This window comes from Vulpes vulpes, chromosome X (assembly GCF_048418805.1).
Source record: "Vulpes vulpes isolate BD-2025 chromosome X, VulVul3, whole genome shotgun sequence".
Classification (NCBI taxonomy): Eukaryota; Metazoa; Chordata; class Mammalia; order Carnivora; family Canidae; genus Vulpes; species Vulpes vulpes.
In genome coordinates, this window is record NC_132796.1 from 10,120,520 (window position 1) to 10,143,614 (window position 23,095).

A 23,095-nucleotide genomic window follows, 5' to 3' on the forward strand; every position below is an offset into this window, starting at 1 on the left:
TAATTCTGTAGGAGCTCTTGTTAATAGCTTGCTGGTTTTAGTAGTTATGGAGATAAAGTGCATCACTCTCTGACTAGGATCATGATATATAATTTTCAGGTAGTCTTTCCTTAGTGATCTTGTGGATTGCTTATTACAATTTAGTCCAGTGTATGTGACAGTATATTTTGTCTTTGGGGAGATTAATTCTAATGTTCTTATATGTTTTATTGTATAGTTTTAATTATTTTGTATTTAAAACAAGATAATATTTCTTTCCCATTCCTATTTTCAGCAGGTTTATATTTTATCAACCTTTATTTATATTTCTTTGGGGAAATATCCTGCATGGATAAAAAATAGACTTCTTTATAAGAGAAAAAATTATTTAAGCTCAAACTAGAACTTAGTCTTTATTTATTTTTAAAGATTTTATTTACTTATTCATGAGAGAGAGAGAGAGAGAGAGGCAGAGACACAGGCAGAGGGAGAAGCAGGCTCCACGCAGGGAGCCCGAGGCGGGACTCGATCCCAGGACTCGATCCCAGGAATCCAGGATCACGCCGTGGGTCGAAGGCGGCGCTAAACCGCTGAGCCACCCAGGGATCCCCCTCAATCTTTATTATATGCCTGATTGTCACAAGTATTCTAAAATTGTCTTTTGTACTTGTGAAAAAGTCTCCTAAGTATGCTTTTTGTAGTGCTGAATGAAGAAACTACATTAATTCGATTCTTTACCTGAAAATGACTCCGTAAAGAGCCCGAGGTTATTTAATGATTTGCTCAGCAAATTATAAAAGTGAGATCCGTTTCTTGCAATACAAACAAACCAAATCCACCGCACAAAATATGCTGAGAGGTCACTAAAAGTCCCTCTGGCCTCCAGGGACCTGTGTCATAAGAACGACGCACTCAACTCCATGTATAAAGTGAGGAATTAAGAAGAGCTTTTGCGATACAGCCTTTCTCCACCACTGCTTTATATTTAGAGAAAACAGAGGCAGTATTTTAACGAGGTCACGGGAAAGTTTTAAATTCAATTCAAAAAATTCCCGTATGCCACATTATCACAGCTGTTTCCATTTTTCATCTCCCGTTTGCATATTCGTTTTCTTATGGTGATCCCGACAGCCTGTGAGTGTGCCGATGCGATCTGTTTGTGTCCACTCAAGGTAAACTTTTAAAGATAACTATTATTTCGTGCCGTCCGTCGGCGGAACGCGGCTGCGGCCTGGAGGGGCAGCCCGCCCCAAGAAACATTGCGGTCTAGGGAGAGGAGGACCCGCGGCCCCGGCCGCGGCCCCGAGGCCCCGCCTCCCTGGGCCCCACCGCCCAGGCCCCGCCCCCCGGGGCCCGCCCCGCCCCGGCCCGCCGCCATGTTGTTCCCTTGGTGCTGGACGTGAGGAGCCGGAGTTGGGCTGGAGCGGCGCTACGGCCTCGTGCCCGCGGGTGCCCGGCCTCGTCTCCTCTTTGCACCCAGTGGGGCCGGCCGGGAGCTCCCGGGCGTCCTGTGTGCGGCCGCGAGGTGAGTGGAGCGCGGACGCCCCTCCGGGCCGGGCGGGGGCCGGGGCCAGGCGTGCTAGAGCCAGCGTCGGGGTGCGGGGCTGGGGGGCCTGGGCCCCGAGTGCGGCCTGGCCCTCGGGCAGCCGGGGCGCGGGGGGGCGCGGGGCCGTCGTCGGTGTTGGGACAGGGGACGGATTGCTGCCTCCCGTGTCCTACTGACTGACGCAGGAGAAAAGGCGAGTTCCCACACCCACACAACCCGAGAAGAGGGACACACACCCGAACACGCGAGGCCACGCGGAGAGACGCCCAAAGATCTGGAAGACACACGGGGACACACGCACACACACCCGGGGAGAGAGAGCTCCGTGAACGCCCTGGACGCGCGCAGACCCAAACACCCAGGGAGAGCGACACGTACGCACGTTCGGGGGGGAGGGGGGAGATGTACACACACGACCCCGGGGAAACACACAAATACACCCAGTCTCTCCCCTGGCCCTCGGGGGCACCCACCGCCCCCAAACCACACCGTACCCCCGAATGATTAACGTAGAGGGAGCAAAAGCGCTCACACGGTTTGAGTTGGGCGACCTCCGACTGCCGCCCGCGTGAACGTTTGCTAATGTGTTAATGACCACTCTGTTGAGGAATTTGGAACGTGAAGCCAATTGTAGGGGCTGGCGGCACTCTTGGGGCGTTATCTGAGACTAGCTAGGGTTTCAGAATCCTGCTCGTTTCTTCCAACTTACCCTGCCGAGAGGCAAGATGAGAATTTAAAGGGCTGACCAAATAGATGTGGAGGTATTAGTGGTCTTTTTGTCGTTGTTTTTCTTTCTAAGTGATGATACATCCCGTGACCACGATTCTTTTGAGGAATGACTTTTCTACTAGTTTCCAAAATGTCATGTGACCAGTCTTTTTATAGGATTTCAGCAACCTGATAAAATCAATAGAATTTGATTGCTTTTTTAAAATTGAGGAGAATTTTTTTTGCACGTTTGTCTTTCTCTCATACATTGTGATGGAAGATTCCTAAATTGCCCGTAATCCCAAAAACTTTTGCATAAAGCAAAACTGTAGAGATGAAGGAAACGCAGAATTCTTCAGACAGGGGCTTTTAAGAAGGCTGCGCCTAGTTTCTTTTAGGAGCTTATGTCGAAATTATCGTTACTCCTTGTCTGTGACTCCCAGTATCCTAAGACAATGATGTAATCCGGTGCTTTTACTAATTTTGTATAGGCATTGTAGTAAAATCCTCTTGCTTATACTAAAAAGTTTCTGGCTTGGTGACTTATTTTGGACAGTTTTCTGATTTGGGGATATTTTTGATTTATCATTTGTGACGTTAGAGTAGACCCAACGAAAACTAAGGAGAACATCGTTGGCCTTGACTCTCTCTTGGAGATTGGGGGAAAATAATGTTAGTGCTCTTCCTCTTTTCCATCCTCTCTTGACTTTTTGTCTCTTTCTATCCCCACCACTCCTTCCATGTAGACTACAGTACTACAGAGGCCTGAAGCTAAGTTCCTCTCATTCTAGAGATTAATTTTTAGCCTCCTCTCATTTCTTACCATTTCTTGGGCACTCTGGCACTAGATGTTATGTGCTTAATAAATTCTGTTCATACACCATTTCATTTAAATCTCAGAACAGTTCTCTGGTATTAGCTCCATTTAACTGGTGAGGAGTTTGTTGGGGGCATAGGAGGTTTGGGTCTGTTTCCCAGGTCACACAAATAGAGAAGAGGGCAGAGACAGGATTTAAAGCAAGCCTTTGTGAGTTTAGAGCAGTAGTTCTCACCCTGTGAACTTTTGGCAGTGCCTGCAGGTGATTTTGGTTCTCACCTGACAGGGAGTGCTGCTGGCGCCTGAGTGGGTGGAGGCCGTGGATGCTGCCCACCATCCTACAGTGTGCAGCACAACCCTGCACAAGCAAAGAATTGTCTGGCCCAAAATGTCACTAGTGCTAAGGTTGAGAAACTCTACTTTACAGCAATCTGTGTAACTCTGGGGCTCATGTTTCAGTGCTTTCGTAGTTCTTCAAATGCAATGTAATTTTTCTATTTAGGATACCTCCACATCATTTTAAGAAAGAGCAGTGGGGAAAACTTGAGAACTTGACCAAGAGGCATATTCATATTCATTTCTTTGAAAGACTTAGGAATGAGCAGATAATTCCTGATAATAGAATCTTTTTTTTTTTAGTTTTTTTTTAGTTTTTATTTATTTATGATAGTCACAGAGAGAGAGAGAGGGAGAGAGAGAGAGAGAGAGAGGCAGAGACATAGGCAGAGGGAGAAGCAGGCTCCATGTACCGGGAGCCCGATGTGGGATTCGATCCCGGGTCTCCAGGATCGTGCCCTGGGCCAAAGGCAGGCGCCAAACCGCTGCGCCACCCAGGGATCCCCTTTAGTTTTTTTTTTTTTTTTTTTGAGAGCATGCAGGAGCAGGGGAAGGGGCAGAAGGAGAGGGAGAGACAATCCTCAAGCAGACTCCTTGCTGAGTGGGGAGCCCCACATAGGACTCAGTCCCAGGCCCCTGAGATTATGACCTGAGCCTAAATCAAGAGTTGGACACTCAACTGACTGAGCCACCCAGGCGCCCCCAGTATCTTTTTCTTTTTTTCTTTTCTTTTTAAGATTTTATTTATTCATGAGAGACAGAGAGAGAGACAAAGGCAGAGGGAGAAGCAGGCTCCATGCAGGGAACCCGATGTGGGACTCGATCCCGGGTCTCCAGGATCACATCCTGGGCTGAAGGCGGCGCTAAACCGCTAAGCCACCGGGGGCTGCCCTTTTTTTTTTTTTCTTTTTAAAGATTTTATGAGCGAGAGAGAAAGCCAGAGAGAGAGAGCGCGAACATGTGAGCAAGGGAGGGGCAGAGGGGGAGAGAGAGAGAACCCCAAGCAGACTGCACTGAGCACAGAGTCCACAGCAGGTCTTGATTCTGTGACCCTGAGATCATGACCTGAGGCAAAATCAAGAGTTGGATGCTCTACGGACTGAGCCACACAGGTGCCTCCAGAATCTTTTTTTTTTTTTTTTAAAGGCAAAAGTGTCAAAAAAAACTTGAGAGCCATTCAGAGCTGTTGAAATAGACTTAGGGGTTTGGTTTCTATAATATTCCAGTTGTCAATAAACACTGGGCAGGCTGTTGGGCACTAATACGAAGGTGCTGGTGATATGAAGGGCAATAAGGAGTCGCCAATTCTGCAAAGCTTACAGTCTCATCATAATTGTAAGAGCAGATTCTGACTTTGCCCTAGAACAAAATTTATTGCCTGGGCTACTCAAGGTCAGGGGCTAGGTGTCATTAAAAAAAAAACAAAAACTGTGTACCCACACACATACCTGTAGGGCATTTACTGTGGATGTACTTAGGTGAAATGGGGGAACAATTGATGTGTTTTTGATAGCTTTTTAGGTTGATCAGGGGTGAATATTTACAAGAATCAAATTGAGGAGCCATTCTTGTCAAGCATCAAATTCTTCCTTACATTTAGCCATAGTAGACAATAGTTATGCATGTATTGTACATGGGAATCAAGAAATAAATGAGAAATTTTTAAAAATGACTTTTGCATCATTTTTCTTTTCTTTCTGTTGTTTTCCAGCCGTTTTCACCATACCTGTCTAAGACTAGGCCCTTCAGGATATGTACTACTTCATTGTGGTGGTGAATGTAACTGTTAGGTGAACTTCGGGGGTAAGTGATTGAGTCAGAAAGGTTTGGCTATCTTTTTAGGAATCACTGTGGTGAAAGTGTTATTCACGCAGCCAACATGGCATCTTTTGTGGGTAGCGTTGCTTTTGACTCATGTTGATGGACAACATGTTCTTTGTCAATTATAGATTTCTCTGCCTCTTATCAGTAATTCTCTCCTATGGGGTAGAGGAGATGCTAAATTGTACACCTAAAAATGATTGCTATCATATGGGATCTAGCAAAGGAATGTGTGTTCTTTGGAGGGGTTTTATTCTGGGAAGGATCAAAAGAAATTGGTGCAGGAACAACATCCATTGGCCTCAGGAACCTTGCTCGATGAGTAGTTGGCTTGCTACTCTGGCTAAGGTAGGTCACCACATTTCTTTCTTTGTAAAATGAGATGGTTGTATTTTATAATCTCTATGAGATTATATGACACCAAGTAGAGACATCAAATTATTGGCTTCCAAGTAGTTCAGCTCCAGGCAATTTGCTGGTTAAGCAGCAGGAGGAAATAAGCCAAATAGAAGTGTGCTTGTGTGTTTGAGAAACGCCTCTCACATGAAAGCTAGCTAGGTAATAAATTTGTTAGTCAAAACCAAGGACCAGAAAATAGGGCTTGTGACTAAGTAGGTCATCAACAGAGAACATTTATTAAGGATTTTCGGGGGCCAGGCGATGAGCTCATAAAATGCCTCAGGGAGTTTGGAAAGCTGTGATGCAGAAGCACGTTCTGAATACTTGAGAGAGGATGCCTGGGGGACCCGGGTGTGTAAGCTGGTGGAGGGGGCCTGACCTCTCCTTGTGTTGGGGAGGTAAGGCTGGAGGTAGTCCCAGGCCTGTGCTTGCCAGGGAGCCTAGGGGTGCCCAGGCTCATTAGATAACTTAGAGGAGAAATCTCTGTTTCCCAGAATGAATCTTGATGTTGTACATGTTGTGAAAGTTGAGCTCTGGGCATTTCCACATTCTGTATTCTTCATTGCTTTTTGTTAATTTTTGACCATGGTGGATACAGGGTTTAGATGCTGTTGCTTATCACAAACACAGAGAGGACAGCTAGAAGTAAATGCAAGTAAGCTGACAGATTGCCACGGAGTGGAGAAAGACGGGTGTGAGTTTTGAAAAAAAATAACAGAAATGAAGCAGGCAATTGAGGCTTCACATTCTGCCCTCACTGAACCCAGCTCACTTCATGATGGGGAGTCTGAACACAGACTCCACCTCTGTCCAAGGCCTGATGCCTTACAAATCTTTGTACTCGTTTGACGGGACAGAGAAACGGTATGGGACAACTTGATACACTCGTTCCGTGGCCACATTCGTTATCCACATGTGAGGGATAGCAGAGCAGTGTAAACCGACAGACTGAACTATTAGGCCAATGTAAACTGAACTGTTTTAATTCCAAGTTTTTGTGAATTGGACTAGGATTTTGAGTACAGAGGCCAAAGTAGTTTTCTGAAGGTAGTTTTTACGTGCACTGTCAGTGTTAAAGAAGCCCAAAAAAACCTTACAGATTTCTCTTTCTAGAACTTGCTATGTAGAACACTTAGAGGAGTGTTGAAATGATTAAAAAGGTTTTAAAAAGTTAGAACTCACTGGGGTGTGGTGTGTAGCTGGCACCTGCTCTATTCTGTGCAGTTTCACGCTTGTGTATTTAATCAGAACATTGATTAGATAAACATACCTGAAAATGCATACGTGGTTTAGTTGGAAGTCAGAACAGCAGAAGAACGGTTTGAGGACCACACGTTGGTGAATGCAGAACATTCTCTGGAATGTGTTCCAGTATTGTTTAAAAGATTTTGGGGATCCCTGGGTGGCTCAGCGGTTTAGTGCCTGCCTTTGGCCCAGGGCACAATCCTGGAATCCCGGGATCAAGTCCCGCGTCCAGCTCCCAGTATGGAGCCTGCTTCTCCCTCTGCCTGTGTCTCTGCCTCTCTCTCTCTCTCTCTCTCTCTCATAAATAAATAAGTAAATCTTTAAAAAAAAAATAAAAGATTTTATTTGAGAGAGAGAGAGAACTCACAGAGGAAAAGGAAGAATGAGACCCCCTCATTGAGCTGGGATGTGGGGCTCGGTCCCAGGATCCTGAGATCATGACCTGAGCCTAAGGCAGATGCTTCACCAACTGAGCCACCCAGGCACCCCGAGTTCCAGTAATATTAAATAAACTTTCATAAATAGTTGTTGTGGAACAAACAGCTGCCACCTTCATGTCCTAATGCACTTTAATATTTGCGTACTACTTGATTTTTATCACCCTAGCCCTGGGAAACCCAGCTTTGCAAAGATAACAGTGTTATCAAAAGGAATGTGGTACAATCTAATGTTGAAACCATGAACTCCCTTGAGCACCAGCTTAGCTTACATGATGTCTTAGATCAGCTTCCTCTGTATAGTTCCCTCAAAAATTTAAAAAAGCCTGCCCTGCCCGTTGCCTATGAGGACTATCGCTTGATATTCTCTCCCTTGTTGTTCATAGGGTTTCATCCCCATTTTCTTCTGTACACACTTCTTTAGGAAGTAGATTTGTCTGTGGAGAAAGGGGCCACTAGGTGCAGAGCGGATGGTCATGGGGTCTTTGGCCTTTCAGGAGAAACCCTTGTGCTTTCAGCATGGCCAGCCTGCCTCAGTAATTGTCCAGAAGTGCCGTTGTGCCTCTTCAGGTCTTCCATGGGAATCAGCCTTCTCATTGTTAGCTGCTTCTCCCTGAGTTAGCGTTCCTCATCTCTTCAGTTTGTCCTTACTAGAATATTTGCTTTCCATCTCAATTTCATTGCTGTCTCTCATCTATGGTTATTCCCCTCTTCTTGTCCCTTCGGGTTTTTGTATTTTTTAGACTTTTTAATATTTTATTTATCAGAGAGTGAGCAAGCAGGGCTAGGAGCAGAGGGCAAGGGAGAAACAGACTCCTGGTTGAGCAGGGAGCCTGATGGGGGGCTCGATCCCGGACCCTGGGATCATGACCTGAGCTGAAGGCAGAAGCTCAACTCACTGAGCCATCCAGGCATCCCTATTTTCTAGACTTTTTTTGTCATTTGGTGGAAGCGAAGGTAACACATGGTTGACCTGCCCTGTTTAATTAGACTGCAGGAAGTTAATCTTTGTGAACTTGTGTTCATTGATGTGTAAAACATAGGGTGATAGTGTCCAACATGCAGATGATTTTGAAGGTGCTATATGCCAGGTACCTAGTAGATATTCAGTAAACAGTGGTGGCTAATATTACTATAGTCATAGCATTTATTATTTGAGCAAGCAAGACAATGGCAACAGGTAGGGAGAGAAGTGGACACATTCTTGTGTGGGTGAAGTGGATAAGACAGAAGAGATTTTGGAAATGGGGGAAATAATTAGCTTGGTTTTATATATGTTGAATTTGAACTGCCATCAGGGTACCACATGCACATATTTTAAAAGGGGTTGGAATTCTTGTCCCAAGGAGCGGGGAGGGTGGGGGTGCACTTTAGAAAATCACTGAGTTTTATATCTCAGGAAAATGTGGTTTGCAAAGAGGTAAGGGCTTCAACCTTATGATATACCTACTCTAAGAGCTTGTTAGAAGAAGGAGTTGCAGAAAGCTAAGGGAAGTTTTTGTTTGTTTGCTTGTTTTTAAGATTTTATTTATTTATTTATTTATTTATTTATTTATTTATTTATTTATTGAGACGGTGCGGGGGCAGAGACATAGGCAGAGGGAGAAGCAGGCTCCATGCAGGGAACCCCTCCTGGGACTCTATCCAGGGTCTCCAGGATCACACCGTGGGCTGCAGGCAGCGCTAAACCGCTGCGCCACCGGGGCTGCCCATAAGGGAAGTTTTATAGACCATTAAATAGAAAATTTTCAAAGTCACCACCAGGCTGTTTAGACCTAATAGAGGCAGTAATGGTGGCTGAGTTCTGGCTAACATTTGAAGGTTCCACTTATGCCTCTAGCTGGAGGTGTGATACTTCATTAGAATCTTTCCCAGTTGGGTCTCCATTTCCTTATTTATTTAAGAAAAATGTCTTGAGGACCCTTTGAGTTTTTATGTCATGTACATCCAGACAAATGGCTACATCTGAGAGAATTCACTGTGGAGGTGTTTTTCTGGAAGCATACACGGTGAAGTCCTAAGAGAAGCACTTTTCTCTTTATTTGCTTTGGGGCTGTGTGTACCCTAGGGCAATTCGATGAGGACTGAGGATTGGCCTTTAGGAAGTCTCTGGTGACTGCTGCTGACACTCCGGGATGGAGAAGTTGGGAGCCTGTGTATAGTGAGTGGAATGGAGTAGAGAGTTGATCAGGCCTAGAGGCGAATTCAGTAGGTAGTGAAGCTTTTTGTAAGCAGTCAGCTCCATTCTCTTGGTTGGGGCAAACTGGGGCATCATTGATGGACAAGTGGGATGAAGTGAACTTTCCTGTAAGCTGCCTGCAGTGCTCTTCCGTGTTTTCTCATTTTGACCTGGTGACCAATTCCCCACAGAATGGGCTCCTCTAATCTCGTTGAGTGCTGTATGCTAGATGTATAGCTGTCCTCTTGAAATATATCTTGGGAAATCCCCACTCCTCTTAATTTTTCTTTCTTTCTTTTTTTTTTAGATTTTATTTATTTATTCATGAGAGACAGAGAGAAAGAGAGGCAGAGACACAGGCAGAGGGAGAAGCAGGCCTCCTGCAAGGAGCCCAATGTGGGATTCGATCTCAGATCCCAGGATCACGCCCTGAGCTGAAGGCAGATGCCCAACCGCTGAACCACCCAGGCGGCCCTCTTACTTAATTTCTTAACAGCCAAAAAGTTCTACTTTTTTGTGGCTCCATGTCTTGTGTGGTCATCTTTGTGTACTAACTCTTCCCTGGGTTTTTATGAAAGTCTGGCCCTTACCTTTTCTCCAAATTACAAAGACACCTGGTTTCTTACCTGACTTGAGGTGTAGGAATCAGTGTTCCCTTTAGTACAGCAGATCATTGTGGGTCATATTTAATTTGTGTTTTGCTGCTTCAATGCGTATTTCTAACATGCATATTTAAATTCATTTCTTTCACAATGCAGTCTTCCTGAAATACCTAGCTGGAATTTCCAATATTCCAATCTTGTGACCTTTATCCATTTCTTTGTCTTTGAATTGTCCCTTACAGTGCAACCTTAAACTACCTGAAGTACTTTAAACAAGCTTAAACTAAAAAAAATCTCCTTATTGTTGAACAGTTTAATTATCTTTCACAGGTAAATGTCTTATTATAGGTAGATTTATGTGTGTTCTTTTAAGGACCTCATTAAACAGAACAGAGAACAAAATGTTATCCTCACTTCCAGGATTAGCAGTTTCCCACGAGTAAGTCTGTTCACTGAACTGTCACAGTTCATGGTCAAAATGTAATATTAATAAAGTCCCACAGGTGAGGGAGAGAATGGGGAAATAGTGATGCCAAGTAAAGATGAAAGTCTGGAGGGTGTTACAACTTACAAACGGATCATGTGTCATATACAAATGATGTAGGGGGCACCTGGCTGGCTCAGTTGGTAGAGCATCTCTGCCTCTCCCTCTCCCTCCCTCTCTCTCTCTCTCATGAATAAATAAATAAAATATTAAAAAAAAATAATTCCGAGATTATCCGTGCTTTTGTTTCCTTGGTTAGTTCCTTTCAGACTCAGAATAAGTGGTATGTCTCTAACTAGGACATTCAGGGTAAATGCAAAAGGAATGTGCGATTTTGAGGGGGAAAGATCTGTTCCTAAATTTAAACCAAGAGTGGTAAGTTCAATTTAAGTGTTTGGATGTGAGAACTAGTCGAGTAGTTACAGAGTATGTATTTCACATCTGAGCTTTTGAGGAGAGCAGTTTACAAACCCAACCTACTCTCCCTTTGGCAACTTATTGGAGGAATATAGTCATTTTTAAAGTTCACCAGCTCCCTGTTAGAGCCAGTAGTACTTATTTTTAAAGTGATGTTTTTCATTGACACTTGCAAGAAAGAATCAATTTTTTTGTCCCTTCCCACACATTTTAATAGACTTCAAAAATAGAATGGTGGAAGAACTGAATAGCGAAAGAATTATAAGCACAAAAAGTACCAATAGAAAAATAAGAATAGAATAACGAGAATAAAGGAGGAAGTTACTACTCTTTGTTCTCAACTTTGCATTTATTTGATACATCACCATATGTAAAGTTTTGTACAGGATGTTGCAGAACCAAAAAAAGGACAAATGAATAGATAGAATTGGGTGTTGTGTAATTAGGGAGTTGACATTGTAATTAGGAAAGATGCATACACGTGTACTGACAGTGGTTAGAGCGCAAGTGAGAGCTATATAATCAGGTGAAAATGATTATGAGAGCAAAGAAAAGAGGAAGATTAGGTTTCTGGGTGGGGGGCGGCAGCCTTCTTGGATGAGGTGATCTGAATTAAAGCCTTTGAATGACTCGTATTTTCGTAGGTGTCTAGGTGTGGGGAGGGAACTCCCAGTCCAAGATAAGGGCCTGAACAAAGACTTGACTGTAAATGCCTGTGATAGGTGTGGGGACAGTGAGTTATATAATTGGGACAGGCTTGTAAGCAATGTTGGATGGCCCTTTGAATGCCACACTGAAAACCTTTTCATAATGAAAATAAGAAATAAATGAGGTTAGTTATCTGTTAAGAATGGATGCAATTGAATCTATAAACAATAAAAGATGTCTGCTTTTGATCTCTACAAACATTCCTATTAGAGATTTTTATTTTCTATGCTTGGATCTGACTCCCTCTTGGTTTACTGTAATATATGGCTTTGGAAACCAGCAAGGGATTGGGAAAAGCCAGAGAAAAGGATACTACTGATATAAACTATTCATAAACAACTGGTAGTTAAAAGTATATGATAGAAATGTTGGGAAAATAGTGTTGTGAAAAGGAAAGAGTTGACATACAGTGTTTTTTATCTTCAGTTTTGAGGTATCTGTTGAAAACATAGTTCATTTTCTTTCCTGCCAGTGACCTACTTATCCATTTTCCAATTCAGATTAGTGTGTGCTGTATACAACATGTGTTGGTGCCAGCACCTGTATTGTAATCCTAAGGTATCTAGTGTGTGTGTAACTAGTTTATTGATTTAAAAGGACACTGTTGAAGGGACAAGGAGATCATTAGTGGCTTTGCATAAATCTCATTTTAGGGTCTTATTGCCAATTCTTAGGCCATATACATATTTGTGCGTGTGCCTCTAAATATATACCTATATTCTTTATCTGACTCACATACCATAACATTCACCCTGTTAATGTATACAATTCAGTGATATTTAGTATATTCACAAAGTTGTGCAACCATCACCCACTGTCTAATTCCAGAATATTTTTGTCAACCCCTTCTCCCCCCAAAAGAATCCCTGTATCCATTAGCAGTCACTCCCCATTTACCTCTTCCCTCCCATTTTCTGGAACCACGAATCTACTTTCTGTCAATGGATTTGCCTATTCTGAACGTTAGTGTCTGACTTCTTTTACTTAGTATAATATTTTTGAGATTCATCTATGTTGTTGCATGTATCAGTGCCTCATTTTTATGGCTGATTAATCTTCCACTGTATGGATACACCACTTTTTTTTAAAGATTTTATTTATTTATTTATTCATGATAGGCAGAAGCAGGCTCCATGTGGGGAGCCTGACGTGGGACTCGATCCTGGGACTCCAGGATCACGCGCTGGGCCAAAGGCAGGCGCTAAACCGCTGAGCCACCCAGGGATCCCCGGATACACCACATTTTTAAAAATACTTTTACTAATTTGAGAGAGAGTGTGTGTCTGGGAGCATGAGCCAGGGAAGGAGCAGAGGGAGAGGGAGAAGCAGGCCCCCCCACTGAGCAGGAGCCCAATGAAGGACTCAGTCCCAGGACCCTGAGATCATGACCTGAGCTGAAGGCAGACATTCATCCAGCTGAGCCACCCAGTCACCCTGTATATGCCACATTTTGTTGACCATTCAGTTGATGGACATTTGAGTGGTTTCTACTTTTTGGCTATTATGAATAATGCTGTTATGAACATATATGTACAAGTTTTTGTGTGGATGTATGTTTTCATTTCTCTTAGGTATCTACCTAAGAGAGGAATTGCTGGGTCATATGGTAACTTTATGTTTAACTTTTTGAGGAACTGCCAGGCTATTTTCCGTTATCATTGCACTATTGCATCTTTTTAAAAAGATTTATTTGGGGGAGAGAGATTGTGTGCCCATGCAAGTAGGGGGGAGGGGCAGAGAGAGAGAATCTTCAAGCAGACTCCCCACTGAGCATGGACTCCCATGTGGGGCTCATTCACGACCCATGAGATCATGACATGAGCTGAAACTAAGAGTCTGATGTTCAGTTGCCATTCAGGTGCCCCCTTGCAGACTTTAATGTAAACTCTTGTAGGCTTTTATATGATGTGATTGTGGTATGCATGCTGTTTTATCACTCAACAATAGCATATTTCTACAGTCCCACCTTTCCATGTTTCCTCAGGGAGTGCAAAACATCCCCAGTTAGGCATTTAGGGCATTTGCTCTACTGTTTACATTTTTGCAGTTTGGTTGATTGATTGATTTTTCTTTTCGGGACAATTTTAGAATAGTATGGGGATGTATTTTTGCTATAGTTTAGATAATTTTTTTTTTAAGGTTTTATTTATTTATTCATGAGAGACACAGAGAGAGAGAGAGAGACACAGGCAGAGGGAGAAGCATACTCCCCAGCCTGATGTGGGACTGGATCCAGGGACTCCAGGATCACTCCCTGAGCCAAAGGCAGACGCTCAACCCCTGAGCCACCCAGGCGTCCCTATAGTTTAGATAATTAATAATTTGGGGAAAAGTATGAGCATTTTTGTGATGGTGTAATGTGCTTCCACGAAACTGAATCTATTTATTTTTAAAGATTTTATTTATTCATGAGAGAGAGAGAGGCAGAGACACACGGAGAGGAAGAAGCAGGCTCCTCGCAGGGAGCCTGATGTGGGACTCGATCCTGGGTCTCCAGGATCACACCCTGGACTGAAAGCAGACGCTCAACCTCAACCGCTGAGCCACCCAGGCATCCCAACTGAATCTATTTATTTTTAAAGATTTTATTTATTCATGAGAGACAGAGGCAGAGACACAGGCAGAGGGAGAAGCAGGCTCCCTGTGGGGAGCCCAATGAGGGACTTAATACCAGGATCCCAGGATCATGACCTGAGCCCAAGGCAGACGCTCAACCACTGAGCCACCCAGGTGTCCTGAAACTGAATCTTTTAAGACAGCATGTTTCTTTTGTTTTAATTTTTTTTTAGATTTTATTTTCTTTTTCTAAGTAATCTCTACACCCAGCATGGAACTCCAGCTCACAACCCCAAGATCAGGAATCTCATTCTGCATCGACTGAGCCAGCCAGGTGCCCCCAAGTATGTTTCATTTTTATTAGACATAATAGGCATGCAAATTTCATCATTATTACCTCTGCACTTAGAGGTATGTACAGGGTGCTTTAGGAATGTGGGGGAAGGGACGTCAGTGGGAGATGAGGTCTAGCTGCATCTACAGGGGTGAGCGGGAGTTAGCCAGGTAGCAAGAAGAAAGGATCAAAAGGAGGTGAAGTATATAACCACAGAGTGACTATCTTACTCCAAGGTCACCTGCAAGGCAGAAAAGGCACCATTTTCAATCCCAAAGCCAGCTGGAAGAGATCATAAGGGCATCCACTGAAGCTCTACCTGAGGCCTTCCTCTTTCCTCGCCTCGGCCATTTACCTTTCTAGACTTCATATCCGATCAGGTTCCCTGCTGCTGAAGCTATTTCAGTGCTCTCATCTTTCCAGGGGTGTAGGCAGAAACCCTGCCCATGCGTCTCAGGCCCTGCCTGCTCCAGGGCCACTCCCTCCGGGCCTGTGTATAGCACTCCTCCCTCTCCGGGCTCCCGGTTCGCAGGCCTGCCTGGGGTTCTCCCTGATGTTGGGCTGCCTTCATCACTTCCTGGCTCCGCCCTCCTCTGCTTTTCTCAGGGTTTTCTCCTCCTGTTGCTGAGTTTAGCCTGTGATCAAACTGACCTACCCTGGGTCAAATCCCGCTACCGTGGAAGCAGATCTTGGTGAGGCTGCTCTCTATGGACAGCATGCAGCTAAAATGATCATTCCACAAAAATGCCCTTTGCTTAAAAAAGATGAGTGTTGGGAGTAAAACCTTTGGCTTAGACTAAGAGGGGCTAGCGCTTTAGCCCAGCTTCCCACATAATCCGTCACTCACTTGAATTTGGTCTCTAGGGCCAGGATCCTTTGGCTTCCTCATGTCTGCCAACATTATCTTCTTGTTCAACATTGTTCTTCAGCAGAACAATCTGCTGAAGACTCTTACTGAAATTTGACTTAAGAAATGGTCATGAAAGAAACCTTTCCTTAAAACTGCCAGTAAAGGGCAGCCCCAGTGACTCAGCGGTTTAGCTCCGCCTTCAGCCCAGGGCGTGATCCTGGAGACCTGGGATCCAGTCCCTAGTCAGGCTCCTTTCATGGAGCCTGTTTCTACCTCTGCCTGTGTCTCTGCTTCTCTCTGTGTGTGTGTCTCTCATGAATAAATGAATAAATAAATAAAAATTTAAAACAAAACTGCCAGTAAAGACTTCTTCATGTTGTTCATTCCTCAGAAACTTCCTGCACTCCTGTTATGAGCCTGGCACTGTGGTGAAAAGCTGTTCCCTCTCATCCGTGACCAAGTGAATCTTCCCAACGGCCCTGGGAGGTAGGTACTGTTGTTGCCATTGTCTTGTGAGCTTTGGAATGTCAAGTAGCTTGCCCAGGGGTGTGTGCTCTTGGCCTTTGGCAAGAACCATTCTCCTTTCTGACAGTGGGCTACTCTTCTGTGGCAAGAAAGTTTTCACCTCTACCTTGGCTGCCCAGAAGCTTCACGACACAGCGCTGCTTTAGCCTTAGTCTAGCTTTTCCTTTTTTTTTTTTTTTTTTTTTAGTCTAGCTTTTCCTGTGTTGCATTGGTGTCCATCCCTCTCGTGACCCTTCTTTTTTCTTGTTTGTGTTAGCTCTATTTAATTCTTTGGAATAGGATTATTCTAAGCCACTCAACATTTGGGCAAATTTTGAAGAATGAGTGGCATATTTTATACTTTTTTTCTATTTTTTTTTAATTTTTTATTTTATTTATTTATGATAGGCACACAGTGAGAGAGAGAGGCAGAGACACAGGCAGAGGGAGAAGCAGGCTCCATGCACCGGGAGCCTGACGTGGGGTTCGATCCCGAGTCTCCAGGATCGCGCCCTGGGCCAAAGGCAGGCGCCAAACCGCTGCGCCACCCAGGGATCCCTATACTTTTTTTTCTAAAAAAATTTTTACAGTTGTCTGAGTGTGAAACTTAGAAGAGTGGTGAATGGGAAGAAATCAGAGAGAGGGACAAACCATGAAAGACTTTGAACTCTGGGAAACAAACTGAGGGTTGTTGGGGGGGAGATGGATGGGGGGAAATGGGCTAACTGGGTGATGGACATTAAGGAGGGCACGTGATGTGATGAGCACTTGGTGTTACAACTGATAAATCTGCACACTACATCTGAAACTAAGTGTGTACTTTATGTTGGCTAATTGAATTTAAATTTGAAAAAAGGGTGGGCAGGTGAAAAACTTCTTGAAAAAATAGTGATTTAAAATGTAGTATTTGATATTTGATTCTAGGATTTTTTTTTTTTTTTGATTCTAGGATTTTTTTTAAGGCTGAGAAAGGTCATGGAGAGCTTTTAGGTGTGGCTTTCCTTTTATTCATTTATTTATTGGTTTTCCTTTTAAATTAAGAATCTAGGTGCTAATAGAAGTCAGATATTCATTCACATTTTAATTTTTATTTTTACCCTTAAAACTCTTGAGAACAAATTGAAAGTACATTGCTAAGGTGAGCTTTGTAACTTTTTCTTTGCAGGTAATGATGCTGCTTGAACTGAACAATTAAGGTAACATTTATGACCTATGTAATATGCTTTTCTTATTCAGGTTTCTTTATCAAATTTAGCTGAATTGTTAAAGTCATGTTTTTAACCTTGGTGAAGATTATTATTGCCTGTGGGCAATCACTCCAAACTGCAGAGTATAAAAGACTTTACATTATATTTTAATGTAAGTTCTGAAAGTAACATAACAGGGATACCTTTGTTCATTCAACTTCTACTAAAGTTTCAAAGGGTTTTACTATTTTTAGAAAAGAAAAAGTATTTTTAATGTCTCTGAGCCAGTTAGTGGTTATGTTAATGTATAGATTGCCTCAAGCTAGCTTTTGTTGAAGTCCATGGGAAATAAGATGGCTTATATAATTATCTGTATCACCATGTATGTTTATATACAACTCTATAGTAAGAATCAGAGAAATGTTTATATATATAAATTAGTTGTTTTATCAAATGCCAGCATACTCGCAAATATCTGTGAAGCCCTAGATTATAGAAGGGAAATGCAAAAAAAGAAAATTGTACCTTACTTCCTGATGCCCGGGTCTAGCATACCTCAAATTTGTTTAATCAGAATAATGGCACCAATTAGGAAATCCCACACTATTATGAAAAAAGAAAAGAGCTGTGTCAAAGTGTCCTGATAAAATTATAAATGACAAATCTCAAGGCATGTCTAACACTTAACTTGGTAGATATGTGCAACCAGTCATCTGGGTGGAGGTTATTAGATTGCATAATCTGCTTTATAATTTGATGTGAAAATCCTAACAGTTCCATGCTCTGCAGTAAAACTTTATGTCTGGTAAGGTAATTAGAGACTTATTCAAATATTAGGATAGATGGTATACTAGAATCACACACATCTCTTACATCCTCATAGCACAGCATGGAACTTTTGTGTTTATATATCTTGAAAATCTTGTGAAAAGAACAATCTTGGAATGGGGGCTGCTGGGAAAGGTTCCCAGTGTTGGTGAGACCATGTTGATTGGTTCTGAGGGCTCAGCAGTTAAGTGGAGTAGGATCCCCAGCAGAGGAAACCGCATGTGCCAGGGTGAGGGCAAGTCGAAAATGAAGAGCAGGGAATCCCTGGGTGGCTCAGTGGTTTAGCGCCTGCCTTTGGCCCAGGGCGTGATTCTGGAGTCCTGGGATCCAGTCCCACGTCGGGCTCCCAGCATGGAGCCTGCTTTTCCATCCTCCTGTGTCTCTGCCTCTCTCTCTGTCTGTCATAAATAAATAAATAAATCTTAAAAAAAAAAAAAAAAGAAAAGAAAATGAAGAGCAGGGCTAGGTATCTTAGAAGTTGGATTTAGACCTGAATCTCTGGAGAACCACTGAAGAGTATTAAGGATAGGGCATTAGACCAGTGGTGTCCTCGTATCAGAATAGCTGGTGTACATTTTTGGTTTTGTTAGTCTTTTTTTTCTGTAAATCGAAATTGTTTAAGCAAGATTGCAAAGAGTTAAAGGAACCGACTTATCAAGTTGTTACCTATGTCAGGAAATTAAAGGGGCTTGAGATCGTTTCAGTTTCTTCTCTAACATGAATTTAGTTTGGATATTGGGCAGAGCAATCCACTGAAGTCAAAAAAGTCTCTAAGAGCTAAGTACTTTGCCTCACAGTTTTGTTTGGCCAATTTAAATTGTATCAGTTATAGCAGTAATTACTGTAGTGGTAATTTTTTTTGTAGTAGTAGTAATTTAAAAGAGCCAGTAAGACTTAGGGATAAGTTGCTACAGATTTTACCAGAATAGTATATCATGTAGTTGGAAATGCAGAATTCTTACACATTACAGGAAGTATTTAATTTCATTATACAGGGTCACATTTGCCATATAATCAGGAGATTGCCAGATAATGTTTACTGCAGTGAATTTGCAAATCCATCCTGGTCAATAGAACAATTATTATTCATGTCTTCGTTACCTTCCCATTGAAGGATTCACAATATCCACTTACTTTCTTTTTTTAAAACAATATTTTATTTATTTATTCATGAGAGAGAGAGCGAGGGAGAGAGGCAGAGACACAGAGGGAGAAGCAGGCTCCACGCAGGGAGCCCGACGTGGGACTTGATCCCGGGACTCCAGGATCACACCCTGGGCCGAAGGCAGGCGCTAAACCGCTAAACCCCTGAGCCACCCAGGGATCCCCACAATATCCACTTTCATGTTAAAGTTAATTACCATTTTTGCTCTAGAACTGTCCTGGCCATTACAACAGCTATTGCCTCTTTAAATGTGACTATTCAAATTAGTTGCAATTAAATAAGATTTAAAATTCAGTTCCTCATTCCCTCCAGCCACAAGTCAAGTGCTCAGTAGTCCCCTGTGGCTAGTGGCTGCCATATTGGACAGTGCAGATGGAGGATATTTCCCATCATTACAGAAAATTTTGTTAGTGCTACTCCAAAGGTTGTCTTCTTTTACAAATGTATATATACTTTAAAAAGCCATGCAATAAAAAAAAAAAAAAAGCCATGCAATAGTGAAGTATTTATAGATTAAATAATATAATTTGATTCAAAATAACTGGGAAAAATGGGAGGTATGAAAGAAACAGGATTTGCCATAGGTTGATAATTGGCGAAGCTAGGTTTGGGATCCATGGGGGTTTCATTATATTATTCTCATTCAGAAATTTTGTGTATGTTTGAAATTTTCCATAATAAAGAATAAAAACAGAAGCCTTAAATAGGAACAGTGCTCACTCCAGTGCTTAGAAGTAGCCATCTGTAAAATGGGCATCTGAAATTCTACCCCATACAGGTTGGTTCCTGTGGTGTAGGGAAATGTTTAATCCTGCTTCTCCAAAAGGGCATGTAGAATACCACATTTTTTTCAAAGGTTTTTATTTATTTATTTTGACGGAGAGAGAGAGCACAAGCAGGGGTTAGTGGCAGAGGGAGAGGGAGAAAGCAGGGAGTCCAACGCAGGGCTCCATCCCAGGACCCTGGGATTGTGGCCTGAGCCAAAAAGCAACTGAGCCACCCAGGTGCACCTAGAGTGTACCACATTTTTAAGGTTTATCTCATTCCTCTGAAAACACAGAAGTGACAGCCCTGGTTTGCATTTATTAGCAGTTGGAACTGCCCAAATGAGTCTTGTGGGTAGAATGTGCTAGATTATAATATTCTATTAAAAAATTCCATTGCTGTTGTCATTGATTTTAGCAAAGTCCAGATAGTGTTCCTAATGAAGAGAATGAGTTCATTTACTCAATTGTTGGCTTATTTTTGTTCACAGCCAGATCAGTCAGCTTCTGTGTTTGGTTTCCTGGTTACCGGCTCCTATGGTGATGGCATTGGAAGAGAGAAAGGGGAGGTCATTGAGAAAACCCTTGGCATAAGACGAAAGCCATCAGTAAAACTGTCACTGTGCCACCGAAGGGTTGTTTGAAGTTGTTACAAACACCTGCGTACTTTGGTCTCCTGCTGCATCTCTAACAAATAGTGGCAGGGCTTATTGTGAGTAGAGAGAAATGGTTGAGGGCAAAGTCTTTGGGGTGAGACTTGGCTTTGAGTGCCCGCCTCAGTCAGTCGTGGCCCACGGAGGGGGAAGACTGAGCCCTCACCGGCTGTCTTAGGGAGCAGCAGTAGAGCTGTGCCTGGTACGTGCTTGAGTGCTCAGGATAGGACAGCTGTGGCTATTAGGTCTTTTCTGTACAGAAAGGAATGGGTACTCTGCGTTTTATTTCCTTTATGCGCTGATATTCACAGGATCGTGTAGAGAAATGTACAGGTCTAAAGGAATGTAATGGTACCTTTTTATTTTACAGAGTTCTAAAGTCAAAGATCTTGAGATCAAAAATGGCAGGAAAATCTTCACTTTTTAAAGTAATTCTCCTTGGAGATGGTGGAGTTGGGAAGAGCTCTCTAATGAACAGATATGTGACCAATAAGTTTGATACCCAGCTCTTCCATACAATAGGTGTAGAATTTTTAAATAAAGATTTGGAGGTGGATGGACATTTTGTTACCATGCAGATTTGGGACACGGCCGGTCAAGAGCGATTCAGAAGCCTGAGGACACCGTTTTACAGAGGTTCTGACTGTTGCCTGCTCACTTTTAGTGTTGATGATTCTCAGAGCTTCCAGAACTTGAGTAACTGGAAGAAAGAATTCATATATTATGCAGATGTGAAAGAGCCCGAAAGCTTTCCTTTTGTGATTTTGGGCAACAAGATTGACATAAGTGAACGACAAGTGTCTACAGAAGAAGCCCAAGCTTGGTGCAGGGACAACGGCGACTATCCTTACTTTGAAACAAGTGCAAAAGATGCCACAAATGTCGCAGCAGCCTTTGAGGAAGCTGTTCGAAGAGTGCTTGCTACTGAGGATAGGTCAGATCACCTGATTCAGACAGACACAGTCAGCCTGCACCGAAAGCCGAAGCCTAGCTCATCTTGCTGTTGATCATTAGAGAGGTTCCCTGTGCGATCTAACCAACTTACACACACATACATGAAAAATCACAGGGTGGAGAAGAGAATTAGCATTTGCAGCAATGGATCACCTACTCATAAAATTAAACTAACCATATTGCTGCTTTGTTAGTGGGTGGGAGAAGGGACACATCCACTCATGGAAGAATCAATTTACTCAGTAGTGGCACCTTACATTTATAAATTGTAATGGTTGTCTAATAACGTTTAATTTAAATATGTAAGTTACAGAGCTAATAAACGAGATGATCAAGACTTTAATTATAATTAAAACACTTGAATATTCTGGAAGTTAATGTTTTTTTTTTTTCCCCTGGGAAAATGGAGAACTACTTTTTATATGTGTATATTTTTGTGTAATTAGCATTCAATTCCTGGTTGAGGGGGGAAAAGATTCCCTAAAGCAATAATGTTAAATAATAAAGATTAAAATCTAATGCATTTGCATTGTGGTTCTTTGATTACTTCTTCATTCTCTTTAAAATTATTTAAGTGTTCACATTTTCATTCTCCTTATCAGAATTGATCTCATTAGTAATCACTCGTCATTTGTGTGCCACATGCAGGACCCCCACCCCCAACACAGAAGCCAGCTTTATCACTCTTGGAGGAAAAACTAAGGCTTGTACTTTGTGTGAAGGTAAACATCTTCGTTCAGCACATCTTTATTCATTACTGCTTTCTCTATCATTGAACACTGTTTAGTGATTTGCTCTCAAGGAGATTTTGATAAAGCAAATTACAGTTCACATGGTGTGCCATTTGTGCCCGTCCCATCCCACAGAGGCAAACCAGCTCATTGTGGGTTACCAGGACATGCTGGGGCAGGGTTATCAAGCCCTACTCATTGGGAGCCACTGAAAAAGAGTAGCAGTATCATTCAGTAACCAAGTTTTTAAAAGTCTAATCTAACATAACAATTTGGCTATACGCAAACATTTTCACATTTTGAATTTGGGGAAATTAAATCTTCATATTCTCATATTACAGATAGTTGTTTTTATTATTTATAATCAATTTCTCCCCCCTCCCAAAAGTGTAATCTGCCATCAAAAAAAAAAAAAAAAAGGGACACCGGGGTGGCTCAGGGGTTGGGGATCTGCCTTTGACTCAGGCTTCCTGCGGGGGAGCCTGCTTCTCCCTTTGCCTGTGTCTCTGCGTCCTTCATGAATAAATAAAGTCTTAAAAAAAAAAAAAAGGAATCCACTAACAGGTTGATGTATATTATATATTCTTTTTCTTCTCTAGGGGATTTGCTTTGTTTTTTTCAATCAAAAGTGTGCCCATTGTTTTGTGACTTGCTCTTTCCTCTTAATATATGTAGACATACTTCCATTATAGTATATCTACCTCATTTTTCAGCTGTACGGATGCTTATACGGATGCTTACCAATTTATTCAAACCATTCTCTAGTGACACACATCCATCCAGCAGCAGTATACGAAAGTGCCAGTTTCCCACAGGACCAGTTTCAATAGCGGGTATTAGTAAATTTCTCATTTTTTGAATAGACAAGTCACGTTTCAAAATCATAAGATA

General features: G+C 42.5%; 1 protein-coding gene across 6 annotated transcripts; it reads left to right on the plus strand.

Annotated features, from left to right (window-relative positions):
* The first annotated feature begins 1,334 nt into the window (after positions 1–1,334).
* RAB9A (RAB9A, member RAS oncogene family) lies at positions 1,335–21,996 on the plus strand. 6 transcript variants are annotated; one of them, XR_011998227.1, is made up of 6 exons: positions 1,345–1,504; positions 1,711–1,899; positions 5,098–5,189; positions 15,810–15,904; positions 17,088–17,118; positions 20,890–21,996. XR_011998227.1 is itself a non-coding variant. In XM_072744035.1 (5 exons), the coding sequence occupies exon 5, from the start codon at positions 20,921–20,923 to the stop codon at positions 21,524–21,526; it is 606 nt and encodes a 201-aa protein (XP_072600136.1). In that variant the 5' UTR covers positions 1,335–1,504; positions 5,098–5,189; positions 15,810–15,904; positions 17,088–17,118; positions 20,890–20,920; the 3' UTR covers positions 21,527–21,996. The 6 variants fall into 6 exon arrangements, 4 of the variants coding, with proteins under 4 accessions (XP_072600136.1, XP_072600135.1, XP_072600137.1 ...); XM_072744035.1 differs by lacking the exon at positions 1,711–1,899 and having other exon boundaries at positions 1,335–1,504; XR_011998228.1 differs by lacking the exon at positions 5,098–5,189 and having other exon boundaries at positions 1,361–1,504.
* The last annotated feature ends 1,099 nt before the right edge of the window (positions 21,997–23,095 follow it).